The following is a 19,647-nucleotide window of genomic DNA, read 5'->3' on the forward strand; positions in this document are numbered from 1 at the left end:
AACCCGTAACACGAAAGAATACAATACAAACACAACCTATTAACATGAACAGCCAGCTCTACATACATGTGCTAATGTTGCTTTGCATAAGGTACCCTAAACTCTGAACATTTCCATGGATTACTATCATATGATATATATTATATGGTAACTATTTTTAATATATTAATATTCTTGAATGCATGAACAGTTGCATTAATTTAACATTAATTTTGTAATTAATAAATTAATTAATAATGAAACTACTATTAACATTCTGTGAACATTGTTTCTTTCTTGTTTTTTTTTTTTTTCTACCGTGATTGCAGGACGGCCGTCCCCAATTTTGGGGACATGGTAGCGGGTTTGGAGGAGGCGGCATTTACTTTGGTGGCCGGGCCTTTGTCGACAGCCGTGGTAGTCACACGCTCACACCGTGGACACATTGTCAGAGTCGATGCTGGGAGTGGCTCGCAACTGTGTGGTGATATCACCGTCGGCGGCCCCACTTTCATCGCCCTGAGCTCCTCCACTTCCCTCTGCAGCCTCCGATTCTGCTCAGTCAATGAACTGAACCATCTCTTCAAGTACTCGCATTCCATTTCTGTCTGCTTCAGCTTGCTTCTGCAAAAATTAATTATATATTACTTTATAATAGTTTATAATTAATTACAATTAATAACTTCTGTTTAAATAATACAAAATGAATCAAAATAATTAAAAATTCTCATGTGGGTAGGTCTTGATCTTTTTTTATTAACTCCGACTCAATTTTCTAGTATGATAAATGAAGATGTGTTAATCAATTTTCTCATATTAAAAATGAATAATTTCGCCTGCTATGCATATATAATATACAAAAGTATTAATCTTTTGACATTTTAAAAATTTTATTCAAGAGGAGTTGAATTCACAGAGTTTGTTTTGGACAATATATTCACTATGTCAAAGGTCAGCCTGCAAGTCGATTGAATTAAATTTTTAAACAAGTTTTAGCCATATGATATCAGTATAACATTAATATGATGGTCGAATCAATCTAACATGACAATTCATTGACTATTTGAAGTTATTCATCTGGTATAACCTTAGAATAATTCAATCTAATAATTAAAACTAATTTTAACCATGATTCAGACTAAATTTAGCATTGATTCATGATCGAACTGATATGGGTTTTAAAAAAATAATTTTGGGTAGGCGGTTTCCAGGATTGCACTAAGAAATTTTGTAGAAAGAAGGCACCAAATAAATGTATCTTAATTTCCTGGTGGGGAGTTTCTGAGAGCCTTCTAATTAATTGAAGCAAGTAAAAATCCCAGTTGAAACTTCCAAATATATAAATAAATGCATTCAATAAACTCCCAATTTCTCTCAAACTTTCTTGACCCGTCAAGAAATAATAAATATACGTAAAATAAAAGGTGGTTTCTTCAATTAGAAATAACATTATAATTAGCACTCCTCTTTACTGCATTTAATAACAATAATAATAATAATAATAATAGAAATTAAGCAGAATTAATGCAAAGGCAATTCTCATAATAATGAGTCAAATTCACTTATTATGATCTGACTGGCACACGAGGCCAAACAACAAGCACATATCATTTCATGTATAATTTTATAATTTAGAAGACAATTAGTGCCATTCATTGCCACTGCTTTTCTTTGATATAAAAAAGGCAAGCATGCTTGATGACATAACCAAAAAACCAAATCATTAATGCTTCATAAATTTGCTGAGCTACTTTGTCCATCTTCTCTTCTGTCTGTGTCTTCTTTCCCTAACATTTTCTTTTATTTTATTTATTAATTTATTGTTTTCATTTTTCTTTCTATCTTTCTTTCCTTCTGGTCCATATACATTCAACACCTAATCTCAGGTTTTATGTGTAATTTTTGCCACCTGTTTGCATTTTGACACTTCCGTTTTCGACATCTAGTTTTCTCTTTACTTTTTTTGGCCTATGTTTAGATGGGTATTTTATATCTTTACCTTATTATTCATTACACTCTTCATCAATTTAAAAAAAAAAAGAAAAAAAGTAAAACCCTCTTCTAAAAACATATAAAAGTACCAAATTATCTTTTTTTTTTTTTTTAAGTTTTTCTTATTAAAGAAACCAAACCATCGGTGTTTATTTATATATTAAAAATACCAAATTAATCATCTTATTTATAAATAAAAAGAATAAATAATTCTGATCATGTTTATCTGGTATCTTTAACAAAATTATTGAATAGTTGGCCATTTTTATAAAATAACTAAAAGTTCACTTTTCAATATAAAAACGTGAGAATTCAATCAATTTAATAAAAATGATAAAGTTGGATCCTTAAATAAAGAAAAAAAAAAGTGATATTTGATACCTTATCCTTATTATTTTTGTGGGGTAAAACTGTGTGATCGTGAGAGGAATAATACGAAGAGCATGCATGTAAATATGTGTTTTATGTGTATTCATTTTCATTATATATAAGAAGCAAAGTAAAATTTCACTTGTGGATGACTGCTGCCTGCAGCTTCTAGGAAATTTTCAAAAGCTATAAGTATTCAAACTGGACTTTTCTTTGAATATATGTTATAAGAATCAAAATACAACGACCAGTTAAAAAGCATCAATTTGGCTAGCTTAATTCAGATTCAAATTCAACCCCATTAACAACCTTTCGTTTTCCTTGTTTCCAATGTCTCTGATTATGAAATTGAACGACCCATTTGACAACAATAACTTATAGTTCAAAAATTTACGTTCTCACTCCCTTTCACCTCATAAATACCTAAGAAAATTATAGTATATTTGAGATAATAACATTTAAAAGTATCGAATTATTACGTTTTATCAATCAAAAGGACATAACTTTATTTTTTTCACTAAACAAATTAAACTTCTTTATTTTCTTTATTTTCCTATTGGATTGACTAAATTTTTACTATTTTTTTTCAAATAAAACAAAACAACAAACTGTGTTTGCGCGGTATATTCGATAAAAAATAATAAAACTCTTATCCTTTCAAAAGGAAAATCTGAAATTCTGATATCTGCGATGAAAAAGAAAAAAGTTTAATTATTTTAATAGAAAATTTTTGTTATACCATGAATTACCTATATAAGAATGTGAACTTAAGCATGTAAGAGATTGAAGTTTTGGTTTCGAGAAATCGTTTTCTGGTTTTATTATGTGGATAAGAAAGTACAATAAGCTACGGTAGAATCTATTGTCTATTCAGATTCTACACTTCTGATATTATGGTGCCCTACTTTGATCCCAGCCACCAACAAAACAATGAAAAACAGAAATAATGAAAGCAAAAACAATGAAAACAAGATCAAATTCATGTAATTTAATCGAGTAAGCAAAGATAAATAGGGTACAGAAACAGTACCTGGCCCTCCGGTTTTGAAACCACACCTCAACTTGCCGTGGCCGCAGCTTCAACTGCATCGCCAATGCCTCTTTCTGTTTCTGTAAAAACGAAGAACATTTATTGTAAAGAGAAGTGTTTATTATATTTTTTTTTTAATGGTGAAATGATAGGAAAAATGGAGGTGGTGAAGTTTTTACGGGGTTTAATGTGTGGTTTTGCTTGAAACTTTCTTCGAGAAGACGAGATTGTTCTTTGGAGAGACGAAGCTTCTTCCTCGGCGGACCTCCATTGCTGGTTTCTTCTTCGTCTTCCATACTTGCCGTTGTGTTCCAATCCTCTTCTCCTCCTCCTCCTCCTGATGGCACTTGGTTTATGTCCAAATCTTTCATTCCACAGGCCCCTTGATCACCTTTCACATCAACAACGTTCAAAAGTTACTGTAAGAAGCGAGAGAAGTTTGAAGAACCAATTATCTCGTAAGAACAGTGAGATACTGTGACAAAACGAAACCCTGAATTATTCGATACAGTGATTATGCATACCATCACTAAGCCCTTAGTTTACCTATCTAGTGAAGCGAAGTTGGACATGGTTCTTCCGTCATAAAAAACAACCAAAAACCTCAGAAAAATATTAATAAACATGATCGTGATTGTTCTATGGATCAAATCTGTGACCTAAATTCTGTGCTTCCTTGTTTGATCACAACAGCGATCATGATCGTGAATCAGAAAAGGGAAAAAAACCGTATGAAGATGATGATGATGATGATGAGGCTTACCGGAGGAGTTGGGGAGAGAAGGAGAAGAAGAGAAGCCGGGAACGGATATCGTCAGCTCCAAGCCGGAAGAGCTTCTGGGTAAAACCGCCATGAAAGTGAAAAAGCTGAAAGGGAAAAAGTTGAAGAAGAACAAGAAGAAGAATATGAAATGGAGATGGAGGAGAAAGGTGGAGATTTAAAGGTCAAATAAATAAACAGAAAGTAAAAAATTAAATTAAATTAAAATTTGAGAAATTAATAATAAATAATATTGCTAGGGTTTTTGACTGTGGTCGTCAAGTCAAAGGGTATGACCTCCATCTGATGTGCAACACGTGGCAATCAGATGAAGGAAAATTGATGGTTGTAGGAAAATCACCGGCAGGCTTTCTGTTTATGAGTGGGGTTCGTCTGATTGTCGGTTCAAAGGTCAGCCGCTGAAATGATTGGGAGTTTAGACTGGGCTAGCCTTTAATTAATAATAGTAATAATTATTATTATTATTATTATTATTCAAAATTTTTATTTGATTTTTGGACTTGTCACTGGAGAATCAAATTCAATTCTGTTCACCTTCTTTGTTATTTCATTTTCATTTGACCTTTTTGTATAATTCATCTGGGTCGTCCATATCTTTGACTTGTGATGATGATCACCACGATCTTGAAATGGGTATTTTCTATGAACATTCATATTTAAGATATATATATATATATATATAGAGGAGATGTTGATAAACATATTATTAAAACTTTATTTAACGTTAAAGGATTTCTTCTTTTAAAACCGTACACTTTATTATCAAGAATTTAAATTATTACAATAAAGAGTTTTAAGTTAGACATATATGTAACATTTGTATCGTGATAAAACACAAAAAAGATATAAGGTACTAAAGATATTATAGATCGTTCAAAGATGATAAAAAAATTTGATTAAATAGTTTATGAGTTTCTAAATTATTAAATTACTTTTAGTATTGTGATAGAAAATATGTCGAAATTGAACAATATATTTACTGTAGATCGGATTATTAGATTAAGTTTTCATTTTTTTGACATTTTTCCACCAGTAAATATAATTATTAATATTATATGATATATAATATGATACAAATGAAAAATTATACATGTTTTAAGGTATATCTAATACTTGATAAGATTCGATGAAAAATTGATAAGATTCGATGTAATACTTATTTCTGATAAAAGATAATACATCTTTTTAAAAAGTTGACATGGTAGGAATATATCTGAGTCCTTTTAATATTTTAATAGGTTTTTATGATTTTCTTAAGATGATAACGTGACTATTAGAATTTTTTTATCATTTTTTAAAAAGACGTATCCAACAACATAATACAGTATTGATACACGATATGCAAATTCAGATTTCTGATACATGATATGATACACAATTTAGTTGTCATGCCAATAAACTTTAAAACAATATTTTTCCAAAATTCGTTTAGTATTATCCAACTTTAACTATAGAAGGGTATTTAGATGATTTATAGGTAACAATTATGTTCTTCAAGAATGAATTAGTCATATCAAACAGATAAAACTCTAGCTCTAGTAATTGATTCCACAATCATTGTATCAAATAAATTCAAGAGTTTAAAACTCATACCCTCATTGTTGTTCGTTACTCACATTTTCTCACTCAAATCATCTTTTGAATGATGAAGTATTTTCATCTTTTTCATATTTTTTATCCTAAAATTTAAAGAAATTTTATGAAAAATTATCGTTTTTAAAGTTTGAAATTAAAAAAGTGTCATTCCAAAAAAAAAAACAAAAACAAAAAGTAGTAGTTACTCCAATAATTAAATGAATGCTTCTTAGTTTCAACTGATTTGATAATGTTTGACTAAAATAAATAAGAGTTCAATGTGATTTTAGCATTAATTATAATACTAATAGTATGTTTGGGTCAAATTAATTATGTGGTTAATAATTAATTAATGTGATTATGGGGAATTTAATAAATTAATTACCCTTTCTTCTTAACGTAATTTTTACATAATTGCAGTGGAGAAGACTCATTAATGGAGGCGGAGGAGGAGGAGTAAGTGTTTGGTCGCCACTTTTACCAATTTTGTTTCAAAGTGCTTTCATAATAAGCACTTTTGAACTGACCACGCTTCACCATTTCACATTTCGGGTAATAGCGTTTAATTTTTCTAATCAATGTTATTATTAGTTTGTGAATTTAATTTTCTCATCAATTAATTACGATTCAATGTGATGATAATTGCATATACATGTGTTCTATATTATTTATTAATTTATTAAATTTAATATTAGTTTTTTCCTTTTTTTCTTTTTATAATGATTCTCAAAACACACCGAGCTTTTTGTTGTTCAATTTCGTGAACTTACAAGTATAGTTAGAATTAGACTTAAGTTTTACTTGAATCTATTATAGTTAGTTTAAACTACAGATAAAATAAAATTTAATCATATAGTAATAAAAAAAGATAATTTTGATTTTGTTATAATTAAAAAATTAAAATAACAAATTACATAAAGAATATTTTCGAAAAAAAAAACTATATTATAACAACTTGATAAAATAATTAAAATAACGAAAAAAATCCTAATATACTATATTAATTATATTTTAAAAACTACACAAAATAAATATTTTCATATAAAATATGTTAGTTTAATCAGTCATATTACTAATTAATACCTGATAATTTTTTAGGAATATTTAAATAAAATAATATTTTAATTTTTTTATTATTACCAATAAAATATAATAATTATTTATACATATCAGTTTTATCTAATACTACATTACTTTATATTTAATAATATTTCAAATAATTTATATCAATGATAATTTTTTATTTTTATTAATAAAATATTATTCAAATTAAATGCATTCTATATGTATATATATTTTTCACTTGTAATGTGAATTAGATAATTAATCATCTAAAATTAATAATATTAAAACCATATTCTTCATATTTTCTTGAAAATAAAACATTAATGAAGGTTGACTTTTATAACATAGTAAGCATCATCAATTATCAATTTAGACTTGGAAAGTTCAGAGGGCTTGACTTTTAATAATTGAAATGTTAGGGTTGAGTCAATTGGTAGCTTATTCAAGGGGTTGGTTCATTTTAATTTTAACTCAATTCTCAACAACTTGAATATGACGTTTGGGCCCTTCACCTTTGACTAGCTTCATTTGATGCCCTACTAATTTCAACCCACGTCCTTGATTTTTCAGCGGGTTTGAAATTGTTAGAGCATAAATCAATATGATATGCGTCTAGTTTTAAGTACCCAATTAGATACATGAATCATATATTATCATGTGATTGGTGTTACTTGATCTCGTTAATTCAAAACTATTCAATTACATGATTACACATCATCTGATTATTTAATTGAATATTTAAAACTGAATTTGTATAGTTTTATTGTAACTTGTTTTAACATTTTAGTATGATCCATAAGAGAATGATTGATTATATAGTTGGTCAAATTTTAAGTTGTCAAAGATGTGTTTTGAATTATGAATCTTGTAGAAAAACTCAAGTTAAAATTAAAGATCGCTCAAGTTCAACTCAAATTTTTTGTTCAACTTTGTAGTTAGAGTTTACAATTTATTGACAAAATAACCTTATTTTATCCAATAATGGACAAATGATATCGTTTTGATAATTATTGAATATGAAATAATTGAACCACATGTCAATCTTGAATTAAATCGAATCATCTGTCCGACTCACAAACATGACAAAGTCAAACTTCTTCTATTTTGAATTCAGCTTGTCTCAAAAATAAACCAACCCTTCTGACTTGAATTTAGCTCAAGGTCCGTATAAATAGATTCAAATTAAATTGAGTTAATTTTTGAGATTGGGTTAGCTGGATTGAGGGCCAGCCCTAATAACGAATTTTAACACAAACAGCTTTCTGTCTGTAACAGAAAACAAAGGGCTTTTCAGTAGAATTTATGCTGACATTATTGAGGTGTAAATTTTATTTGATGGAAAAAGGAACATGAATTTATTTAACATCAGAAGTAATTTGGTTGTTTTCTACAACAAAGCGCTTTTCGGTATGAACTAACACTGTTTCGAAAAACTCTCTTCGTTGAATTTTGTTTCGATTAATTCAAACTTTTTAATTTTCCATGCACCCAAATTCCAATGGCCTGTTCTCACTTCCAAGAAATTTGAATTGGCACAAAATACATGCAATTTAATTTTGTGGAATTAGACTTTTTTTTAGGTCCTCAAGAGGAATTTACTTTTAAATTTTTTTTTTTTTTTTTTGGGTTTTGCTTTTTTTTGGGGTTTTGCATGGGTAGGGTCTTATTTAGTTTGGTCGTTGTCCTACCTTTTGGCATAATAAGTTCCTGAATCTCCTTTGTGGACTCGTTGTTTCTTCGTTAATACATTATTTTTACTCACCGAAAAAATAAAGTAAACTCTTGCACCAAGAATTTTTTGCCTTTACCCAATGGGATAGTTAGTAGGGATATATACAATTTGATTTGATATGATTTAAGAATTTTTTTAAATTAAACTAAAAAAATAGTTTAAAAAATTTTCAAATCAAATCAAGACAAACTGAAAAAATACAATTTGTTTTGGTTTAAATTATAATTTGAATTTATTAAAATCATTCACTTCTAAATATATATTATTTAATAAATTTAATTGAATTATAGTTTTTTATAACTTAATAAAAATATGAAATATATATATAATATACATAGAGGAGTCAGTGAGTCGTGTTCTACTAGCTCCGACAAGGCCAACGGGGCCTAGAGGTCTGGCCTAAGGCTCGTAATATTGCGGGCCTTCAAGTTGAGCCAACCCCCAAATATATAAGACCCATGACCCAACCTTGTGTATAGGGTTAAGCCTTAGATAGGGTGGCCTATTTATACAAATTTTTTTAATAATTAATTTAAACACAAATCATTTTTCAATTATTAAAATTAATAGCAGTACCCAAACGTTTATTAACAATCTCTTACTTATATCAAAGGAATACTACGGTTATATGATGAAAAACTTTATAACATACAAATAAATTAATTTTCATATTATACAATTACAAATATAAATATGATATATATACTATTCATTTGCTTATTCTCAACGTCTAGATTTTTGAATTTTTCAAAGATATCTTCTGTTACCTGATTTTGTAATTTGAAATCAGCTTTGACTCAATCTTTCATACATATGATCACATCAACCATGTTTGGGTGTTAATTGTATTGTCTATCATCCAACATGCATCCACCTTCATTAAAAGTGGACTCCGATACTATAGTTGACATCGAAGGGATTAGTAGATCTTGGGGCATGACAACAAGCATAGGAAAAGTTTTCATCTTTCCTTTCCACTATGCCAAAACATCTAGTTTCTCAACACCATATTATTAAACAATTTCTGAATAATGGCTAATATTGATATAATTATAAAACTCGCTATAATTTGTACTCTAACTCGCAGTCTGCTTACTTTTGCGTATGAACGACCATATGCACAACTTTTTTTTGCCTAAACTATCATTACTTACCTCTAGTTCTAAACTTTGTCCAACCTATCCATATTTTCGTTCATGAATATTATACGTTTCCAATAAAAATTGTTGAACATTGTCTATGTAATTAACAATGTTAGTAATTAACAAATTTTTATTAGTAGCATCAAATAAATTTTTTACTTCTAATATTTTTGTCCTAAGAGCTAAGATAGTGGCAACAACATAAAGTAAAGGAATTTCATTCCAATATTTTTTAAACTTTTGCTCTATTTGCCTAGATATATTTTGGAAAGTATTTTGATACATATATTCTTTAAAAATATTACTTATTTCTACCATATGATACAAAATTGAATAAGTAGTTGAATAATGCACACATGAATATTGGCTTGTGGTTATCTTTAATGGTTCTTACATGTTCATGAGAAGTATAACAATCTCTCAATCATGATTTGTCGAAAAGAAGGATATTTCGAATCTGTTGGTTGGGTATTTAAGAATCATGTTATAGGTATTTCATACCTTTTGCATGTTTTCAATATGAGATATGTTGAATTTCATCAAGTTTTAACGTCTATTTTTAATTTTTTTCGTCTTAATTCTATTGATTTACATAATTCATTATATGTTTGTATTCGTAATGGGGATGATGAAATGTATGCGATGACATGGCTAATTGTTGATATCTCAGCTTTAATCATTCTCAAACCATCTTGAACTATTGAATTAATAATATGACATGCATATCTAATATAAAAATGAAATGGGTATATGATTAAACATTAATTCAATAATTATGTTATTATTTTTTGTATTATCAAAAGTCATTGTAAAAATAGAATTATTAATTTTATATTCATCATAAATATTTATTAATACTCGATAAATTGTAAAACCTTTATACAGATAATTTAAATTTCTAAATACAATAACTTTTTTGTATAACTGCCAATCAAAATTAATGTAATAGGCAATTGTGCATAGGTACACTATGTCTTAATTTGTAGCTATCTATAAATCTGAAGTAATTGAAATTACACCATTAAAATTACTAAATTCTCTAATAACCTTTAATTTTATCAATTCATAATTTCTAACAATGTCTACCCTAAGAATTGATCTAGGAATTCTTTTAAATATAAGCTAAAAACTATTTTGCATCATCCATTTTAAAATTTCATCTTCAGCTTAAGAAAAAGGTTGGTCAGAAACAACAACATACTTGGTTATGTTATCTTGCATTTTCATTTGATCGTACGTGAAAGTAGACATTTCTCCCATGTGTTCGAAAAATGTTCGAACCTCCCATTGCATTGGCATCAGAACCAATGGATCTCGATTGGGTGAATGCAATTTGTTTTTGCCTTCTAATCTCGTGTGGAATTTTTTTTACAATAAGTAGTAATATGTCGACGAAGATGCCTTGTACTATCTAAACTTACATATGCTAAACATGAACCATAATGTTTACACACTGCTCAGTGAATTTGTTTTCTTTCGATTGTTTTTATTATTTGATCAAAGTGATCCCACACCATAGACTTTTACTTTTTTTAATCCCTATCGAACAAATGGCTATCTCACTTTCACCTGTTCCACATTGATCATCAATAATATCGTTAATGTCAATATTATAATATTCAAATATATTGAAATCATGAGACCTTGAATCCATTTGTAAAATATTTTTTATAAATTAAATTATAACAAAAAAATTATAAATTATTGATAAAATTGAAATGAAAATAAAATTATAAATACAAAAAATTATTATTTATAAATTCAGAGAGTTTCATAATAAGATTGAGTCACTTGACAAGAGAATATAAGATTGAGAATAATGAAAGACTGAGAGAGATTGAGAATTAATGTGAATGTGAGTGATTGTATATGAAATTTGGAAAAGAAAGAGGAGGGTTTATGATCATGTTATTAATTGTCATTATTTTGATTTTTAGTTCTCTTTATGTTATGTGAAAATTTAATTCAATCTAATGAAATTATTTATCTTTTTGCACTTAGGAAGCTTGGGACATATTTGGAGCTAAGTTTGGGCCAAAACTACCTAAAGTGAAACAGACTTACCAATTAACAAAATCTGTGATGTTAACTAGGCTTGGGCACATGCAATGACGAGAGCAAATTTTGAATTTTAAATTTTAAAGTCTAGTTCAATTGAGATATTCTAGAAAAATCAAAATTTGTTTCCTAAAAAAGAGGTGATTATTAGCTGAAAAAGCGGAACACTTTGTGATAAAATAAGGAATATACGAGGAAGAGACGGAGGGAAATTTAGAAAGGATAAATATGTGTATATATGTTTTCCTTTTAGGAAGGGATTATTTTTATTTTTATTTTTATTTTGAGCTTATTTGAATGAAGGGAGATATATATAGATATTTTCTTTTTGGAGAGGGAGGATTTTTAATTTTTAGTTTTCATTTCATATGAAAGAGGCAAATTAGAGAATAGCATATAGTGGCTGAATCTTTTCTCTTGGTTGAAGGGATTGAAACCATGACCTACACGGATTGTGAGATTTTTGTTCTTTAAGACATCTTTTTAATTATTCAAGTATAGATTATCTTTCTGAATTATTTTTCATGATTGTGTTAGTTGATTACTAAAGCATGCGATTAGTTTATCGATTAATATAATCTATTGCTAGAGCAAGTGTTGAATCTATAATTGTTCAATCTATCTAATCAAAATGGCAAGTGGGATTTATTGTTTGCTACATCAGGAACTGTAATTCCTAGGAAAATAATCAACTGGATTAAATATAACGTTGTACACTTGTGTTGTCTTGTTTCATTAGTCTTTCTAATTCTTAATGTTATCGTCTAATTAAATTTGAGATAGTATCTGAGTTGTTAAACAATAAAAGTTAATTAGAATACATGTTTTTTGTTAACTAATCATAAAGAAAGACAGGTAATTAATACCACAATGAATATTGGAATAATTAATTTGATACTCTTGGATATCGATGATCAATTGTAGTTTTAATGGTGGATGTGAGTGTAGACCAAAGTTTGTTTAATTGATTATTTATTTTAGATTATTTCGTTGATTTTTATTTACTGCTTTTAATTATAATTCATATTCAATTCAGAAACCCCCAGTTTTATTACTTTGTGAGATAAGTAATGGCTTATTAATTGGAATTTTTCGAAAGAACGATCCATATTTTCCTTTACTATATTTTTGTTACAGGAATTTAGGATTTTAATTTGAGTGTCAACGACAACACTTACCAAATTTTGCTTATAAATTCAGAGAATATGAGATGAAAACAAAACAAAATTTTACCAAATTATTAACAAAATTGAAATGAAAACGACATTGTAAACACAAAAGATTATTGTTTATAAATTCAAAGAGTTTGAAAATGAGATTGAGTCACTTCACAAGAGAATATGAGATTGAAAATAATGAAAGACTGAGAGAGATTGAGAATTAATATGAGTGTCAGTGAGTGTATATGAAATTTGGAAAAGAAACAGGAAGGTTTACACAAGAAATTCAAAATGAATGAATAAATAAATACATAAACGACTATTAGCAAACGTTGTTGTTGCTCGGTTCTAGCTTTTACCAAAAAAGGAAAAATAAAAAAAAAGTATTTTTCTTATTAATGCACTATGCGCAAGCTGGCTCGTGGGCTTAATCCCAGGCCCAACCTTATAGACCCGTGGGCCTGGCACAACCCATTACAGTGGCAAGTGAAGCCATTTTGGCATGCTTCAAGTTAACCCAACTCATTTGCCATGTCTAAATATACACGAAGAAAATGACAAAATAAATATAGAAAAACAATTTGTACACGTAATTGCTCTTTGAAAATTTCTAAAAAATATAGTTATATGTATGTATTTTTTTTTAAAATACAATTTATAATTTAATTTGATTTGAAAATTGCCCAAACTACAATTCAAACTAAAAACTGTTTGTCAAATATTTATCAACACAAACAAACCAAACCAACCCGCAATTTTTAAATTGTTCGGTCCAATTTTTGTGTTTGAATCGAATTATATATACCTTTAATAGTTTGAGTGATAAGGGTTGGGGCGTCCAAGCAAAATAGTATAAGTTTAAAATCTTTTGTTGACATATCAAGATTTAAATTTTGACTTATCTGATGTAATAGTTATAAGGTTAATTAATAGACCTCAGGTTTTTACTTGCTTAGGGTTATCAATTTAGACTTGATTAAGCATGATTAGGTTAAAAAAAGTAACTCTCGATTAAACGTGAAAAAGGGGATCCGACTCAAATAAAGGTTCCTTGTCACCCTATATATATATATATATATATAAAATAAAATTAAGGCAAGATCCAATATGGGTCAAGTTCAAACAAGCTGAAGTTGAGATAGATGTAGTAAGATTCAAACTTAGTTTAAAAACAATTTCATTTTAGATTTACTACAAGTTAGGTTGAATCAAATATTCACGTTGGTTCAAACTCAACTCATTCAATCTAAGTTTAAATTCAAGCTCAACTTAAAGGTGTCATGGCTGGACTATTTTCCAATTTAGTCCAGCCATGGCACATCATAGTTGGTGGCACCTAATGGTGTCATGACTGGACCGATTTTCATGTTGGTCCAGTCGTGACTCATCATGGTGCCACATGTCCAACCGTGAGACAATTATATTGTTAGAATATGCCCTAAAAACAAATCGTTTTGTTGGTTTCAAGGGTTGTATATCTTGCATATACATTATTAATAATACTTCACATGTTTTCTATGTCACTCTTATATCTATGTTATAGTTGTATATTACATCCATATTAGCTACATGCATACGACATGTGAAATGTCTCGATGAGTTTTAATAAACGTCATCAAATCATTCCCTGCATAGGCAATCTGTTTGGGCAATAGTATTGCATAGTGGGTGTGTGCTATATCATCACAGTATATCAATGGATGATATTAGACATTGTGGATATGCACATGGGTAAACAATGGAACCATTTGATGGTTAGAGAATTGATCAAAGGTTATTATATTACATTGTTTATCGAACGTGACCGCTGAACGATGATCACATAGGCATTAATATGTAGTCAATGATACATCGTAAATCTTACTAGTATATAGATCTTTTGACTTGAGATATCACGATTGTGTTTCGTTCTAGAACGTATGGTTCATATGGTGTATACCACAAGGCTAATCATGTCTCCTTCAGAAGCTACTTTGATCATATGTTGCTTAAGCGAGATGACAAGTGATGATCATACAGGGATCTGTCAGCTCGACTACTGTCGAATTCTTATACGAATATCGAGAAATATGAAAATCTAAGACATTAGCCAATGTAGATAAAAGTCCATATGAAAAGAGTTTCGATGTAGCACATTCTGAGGTATGACTTGATATTCGAAAAGATTAAATATTGAATTTTGACATTCCATGAATCCAGGTTTAATCGGGATGTAATGATGGAGGGATTAGACTACATAGTAAGTGTGAGTAAGAAAGGTTTATTTGACATTACGTGAAACTTGTACTTCATTGTGATGTAGGGGTCATGGGACATTGTTAGATGACACCACATGATCAGTAAGAGCTTTGTTTTGTAGCGAAAAACGAAGTATATCGATTAACGATAGTTTTGAGTTATACAGTGATATAATTAAACGTATCGTCCAATATAAGGCTCACGGCTATGTCACTATGAACCTTGAAGGTCACGCCCATATTTCAAGGAAGAAAATGGTGTTATGAAGCTGAAAATATTTATCCATGATTGGCTAACACTTTTCGCTGACAAAAATAGTGTTTTTCGAATAAGATTCAAAAAAGGGGTGAAATTGTCATTTTGCACTTTTAAATTGTTTATAAAGTTAGAATGAATAATTTTGGGTACAAATTATTCAACATGTGTCAAATTATAATTTTCTCTTAATTATCAATCAATGAGAATTGAATACATGTTTTAACTTGATAAATATCAAGTTTTAGTTTAATAAAAGAGAGAGAAATGTAGAAAAATATTAAATTTTCTCTTTTTCTTCTTTTGCCGGGAAAGCATCCATTTTTCTTCCTTGAAGGGTGCAAGTCAAGAGATCACTTATTTTAGTGATTCAAGCTTCCAAACTTCAAGTCAAATTACAAGGTACAAGGTAGTTTACATGTTTTTATGTTTTATTTCTTGAAACAATATGTAAATTTTATATTATCATTGTTACATATGATGTGAACATTATCTAAAAATTTTAATTTTTTGAAACAATATGTAAATTTTATATTATCATTGTTACATATGATGTGAACATTATCTAAAAATTTTAATTTTCTTGTCAAAATCCTTCATATATGTCATAGTTGGATCATTTTTCATATTGGTCTAGTCATGCTCAAGTCGTGCACTAGTCATACATCCTTTTGGAATTTTGTTCAATTCCAGAATTACGATTGGACATATCATATACACGTCCGACAAAGTTGAAAATTATGGTTTGATCTTGTTTTGTTAAATTTGGACTAATTTGAAATTTTCTTAAGCTTTGGGCTTGAATAATAATTTTGTAAAACTTTAGGAAGTAAAAGAATTTTACACTTGGCTAAATAATTATTAAAATTTAATTTTAATTGGGTGTATATGTTGGATGTATGTATGCATAGTGCCCAGTACACAGCTAAAGAACCGATGTGAATTTTTTTTAATTTTATTTATTTTCTTTGTATTGTAATTCTGAAATAGAGTATGTGCACCTTGCCTTAATCCACATTCTTCTTTAGTTAAGGTTTTTATTTATTTTCTTAGAATTATGTAACTAGGAAGCAAAGCCATGTAATTATTGAAGACTAGAGGAGAAAGGACAAGCGTGAAAACCTAAAAATGAAAATTCACCTAGTTTGACCAATCAAACCCTTCTTAGCTTGAGAGTCTTGACATTAGTTATGACAGTGTGCTAGCATGTTTATTCTTACGTTGTTGTATGTATGTGGATGGGCATATTTTGTGAATATTACCTAACATACGACTTTAATCTGATAAGACTAATTAAATATTAAGTTTAAAATTAAATTGGTGTCCTCCAATATGATGCCCTAATTAGGCCCTTATTTGTTAGAACCTTGTTGACCAAAGTGACAAGTAAACTTCTACCAGGCAAAAAATTAGGAGATGTTTATATTAGATCTGACTTAACTACTGTATTTTACTTGTTCGTCAAAGGGAAAGTGAAATATATTAGAGACATGAGCAAAGAATGCATTTGTCGATATAAGGAGATATGTAGTATCCACTCTACTAACACCGAGAGTCACATTTGAGGTCGTATGATTCGTTGGGGTAAAACCTAGCTTGAGATCATAGGTTTTTGTTGATTAATTTGAAATTTACTTATTTGATTAATTCGAACTTGTTCACCAAAGTGAAATAGGAGATTTAATGCGATAGGATCTCAATCCACTATAAAGTTTACCAGAACTTTCTGAGTACAATAGTGAGGGCTATTGGCTTGAGGAAAATAGTGGAAGGATTTTGATTAATTAAATCGTAATTAAAATGAACATTAATTAAGAATAGAATTATTAATTCCTTTATTTGTAAATTGTAGATCAACTAATCACCATGTCAAACCCAATGTATTGAAAAGGAAAATAGGCTCATTGAAAGCAATTTCGTTGATTGGTACATAAATCTTCAAATTATTCTACGTTAGGAGAAGAGGTTGTGCATCCTTAAGGGATCGCTACCTTGTGAGCCTAGTTCTGATGCCACCCAGAACGAAAAAGATACTTTTAATAAATATCTTAATGACTCCATGGAAGTTCAATGCCTCTTGTTGAGTTCCATGTCACATGAGCTTTAAAAACAACATGAAGAAATGGATGTCCATCCATACTTACACATCTTTAAGAGTTATATATTACTCGTTCAAGGGCTAAATGATGAGGTGTCAAGTGTATTGTTTGATTGCAAACTCTCTGAGGGAGGACAAGTTTGCCCTTATATGGTCAAGATGACTGGCTATATTGAGCAGTTGGCAAACTTAGGCTTCATCATAGAGAATAAGCTTGTCATTAACTTGGTGTTGAAATCTCTCCCTAAATCATAGACTAATTTCATATAAACTTTAACTTGAACGAAAAGAAGAAAACCCTTGAAGAGTTGATATATATGCTCAAGAAACCTAAACAAGAGGTACATAAGGTAGCTTCAACTAATGTGCTTGTGGTTGAAGCCTATACATCTAGATCTAAGGCTAAAGGCAAAGGCAAAGCCAAGGCTAAGCCCAAACCCAAAGCAAAGAAGTAACCAAATACTGCTACTTAACCAACATGTAGTGTGTGAAAAGGAAAAGTTGTTTACTTCTATTGTGACAAAGTTGGTCACTAGAGAAGACATTGTAAAGCCTTTTTAGAGAATAAGAAGAAAAAGGTCGTTGAAGTCTTTACTTCAAGTATGTTTGTCATTGAGATAAACTATTTTTTTGGTTCATCTTAGCCTATAGACACAAGATGTGGTTCTCATATTTGTTATGATATGCAAAGACTACGATGGAGTAGATTGCCCGCCAAAGGAAAGGTTGACCTATGTGTTGAAAATGATGCACGTGTTACTACATTAGCCGTAGGGGTTTATTATCTTAGGTTATCCACTGGGCTAGTTTTAGGATTAGATCATTGTTATTATGTTCCTTTTATTTCTAGAAACTTAGTTTCTGTGTCTATTTTGAACAAAAAGCGATATTCATTTTTTATTGATAATGGTACTATAACCATTAACTTGAATAATATTCTCTATGGAATTGCTGAACTGCATAATAGTTTATATTTTCTAAAACTGGATAATGAAATTTTCAATGTGCAAAGCAATAAATGATTGAAATCAAATGAGTTGAATACCACATATTTGTGGAATTGCAAGGTAAGCTACATATGACCAAGACGTATATCAAGACTTCTTGAACGAAAAGTCTTATAATCATTTGACTTCCAATCTTATGATAAATGCATGTCTATTGGGTAAGATGGTGAAAGGATAATTGAACTATTAGGGATCATTTACAGTGATGTGTGTGAGCCCATAATAGTGCATAGTTGATATGGAGGAGCTTACTTCGTCACATTTACTAATGACTTCAATAGATATGGTTATGTGTTTTTTATGAAACATAAGTTTGAATGTTTTGATAAATTTTAAAGAATTCAAGAACGAGGTAGAAAAGCAACTTAGGAAACAAATTAAAATCCTTCGCAGTGATCATAGAGGTGAATACCTGAAAGTTGAATTCAAAGGATACCTAAAAGAACATGTGATAGTTTCTTAAGTCACTTCTTTTGGTACATTATAACATAATGTGGTATCTAAATGAAGGAATAAGACCTTGATGGAAATGGCCAAATCCATGATGAGTTTCATGGATTTACCCATGTCTTTCTAAAGTCATGCCTTAGAGACTATTATTTATACACTAAACTGTGTCCTATCTAAATCTATAGATAAAACTTCATATGAGTTGTGGACTACACGAAAGTCTAATTTAGATTACTTGAGGATTTGGGGCTGTGAAGCTTATGTCAAGAAATTAACTTTAAACAAGTTAAACACTAAGTCTAAAAAATATATCTTTGCAGGGTATCCGAACATAACTAAGGGATATTGTTTCTACCATCCGAAAAAGCAAAAAAGTCTTTGTTGTTCATACTATAGTGTTTCTTGAGAAGAAATTCATTCTTAAAAGAACCAGTGGGAGGAAGGTGGAACTGAATGAAGTTCTTGTTCTATAAGATATCATAGATATTAAATAGGATGATGTGTCATCATAAATGATTAATCACAATAAAGAAGTTCCTCCATCTCGAGAGGAACAACCTTAGAGCACACAAGAGCTATGTAGGTCTACAAGAGTATCTTACAAGCCAGAAAGATTTGGTTTTCTTATGACTTAACACCACAATGTACTAGTTGTGTCTGATAAGAGCCCAAGACTTAGATGATGTTGTCTTGGGTCTAGATTCTAAGAAATGGTT

The 19,647-nt window shown here is 29.5% G+C and overlaps 1 protein-coding gene across 1 annotated transcript; it reads right to left on the minus strand.

Moving 5' to 3' along the window:
• On the minus strand, window positions 1–4,290 carry LOC123217545 (homeobox-leucine zipper protein HOX3-like). Its single transcript, XM_044638621.1, has 4 exons — window positions 4,134–4,290; window positions 3,550–3,761; window positions 3,371–3,450; window positions 1–603 (listed from the first exon to the last, which is right to left on the minus strand). The coding sequence occupies exons 1-4, from the start codon at window positions 4,222–4,224 to the stop codon at window positions 294–296; spliced, it is 693 nt and encodes a 230-aa protein (XP_044494556.1). The 5' UTR covers window positions 4,225–4,290; the 3' UTR covers window positions 1–293.
• Between the last annotated feature and the right edge of the window lie 15,357 nt (window positions 4,291–19,647).

This window comes from Mangifera indica, chromosome 5 (genome assembly GCF_011075055.1).
Source record: "Mangifera indica cultivar Alphonso chromosome 5, CATAS_Mindica_2.1, whole genome shotgun sequence".
Taxonomy (NCBI): domain Eukaryota; kingdom Viridiplantae; phylum Streptophyta; class Magnoliopsida; order Sapindales; family Anacardiaceae; genus Mangifera; species Mangifera indica.

Bases quoted from the DNA above. Each gene is read 5' to 3' on its own strand.
- LOC123217545 (XM_044638621.1), bottom strand. From the start codon at position 4,224: ATGGCGGTTTTACCCAGAAGCTCTTCCGGCTTGGAGCTGACGATATCC. The intron at 3,762-4,133 runs GTAAGCCTCATC...TTGATGTGAAAG, and splicing joins TTCTCTCCCCAACTCCTCCG to GTGATCAAGGGGCCTGTGGA. The intron at 604-3,370 runs GTACTGTTTCTG...TAATTTTTGCAG, and splicing joins TTTCAAAACCGGAGGGCCAG to AAGCAAGCTGAAGCAGACAG.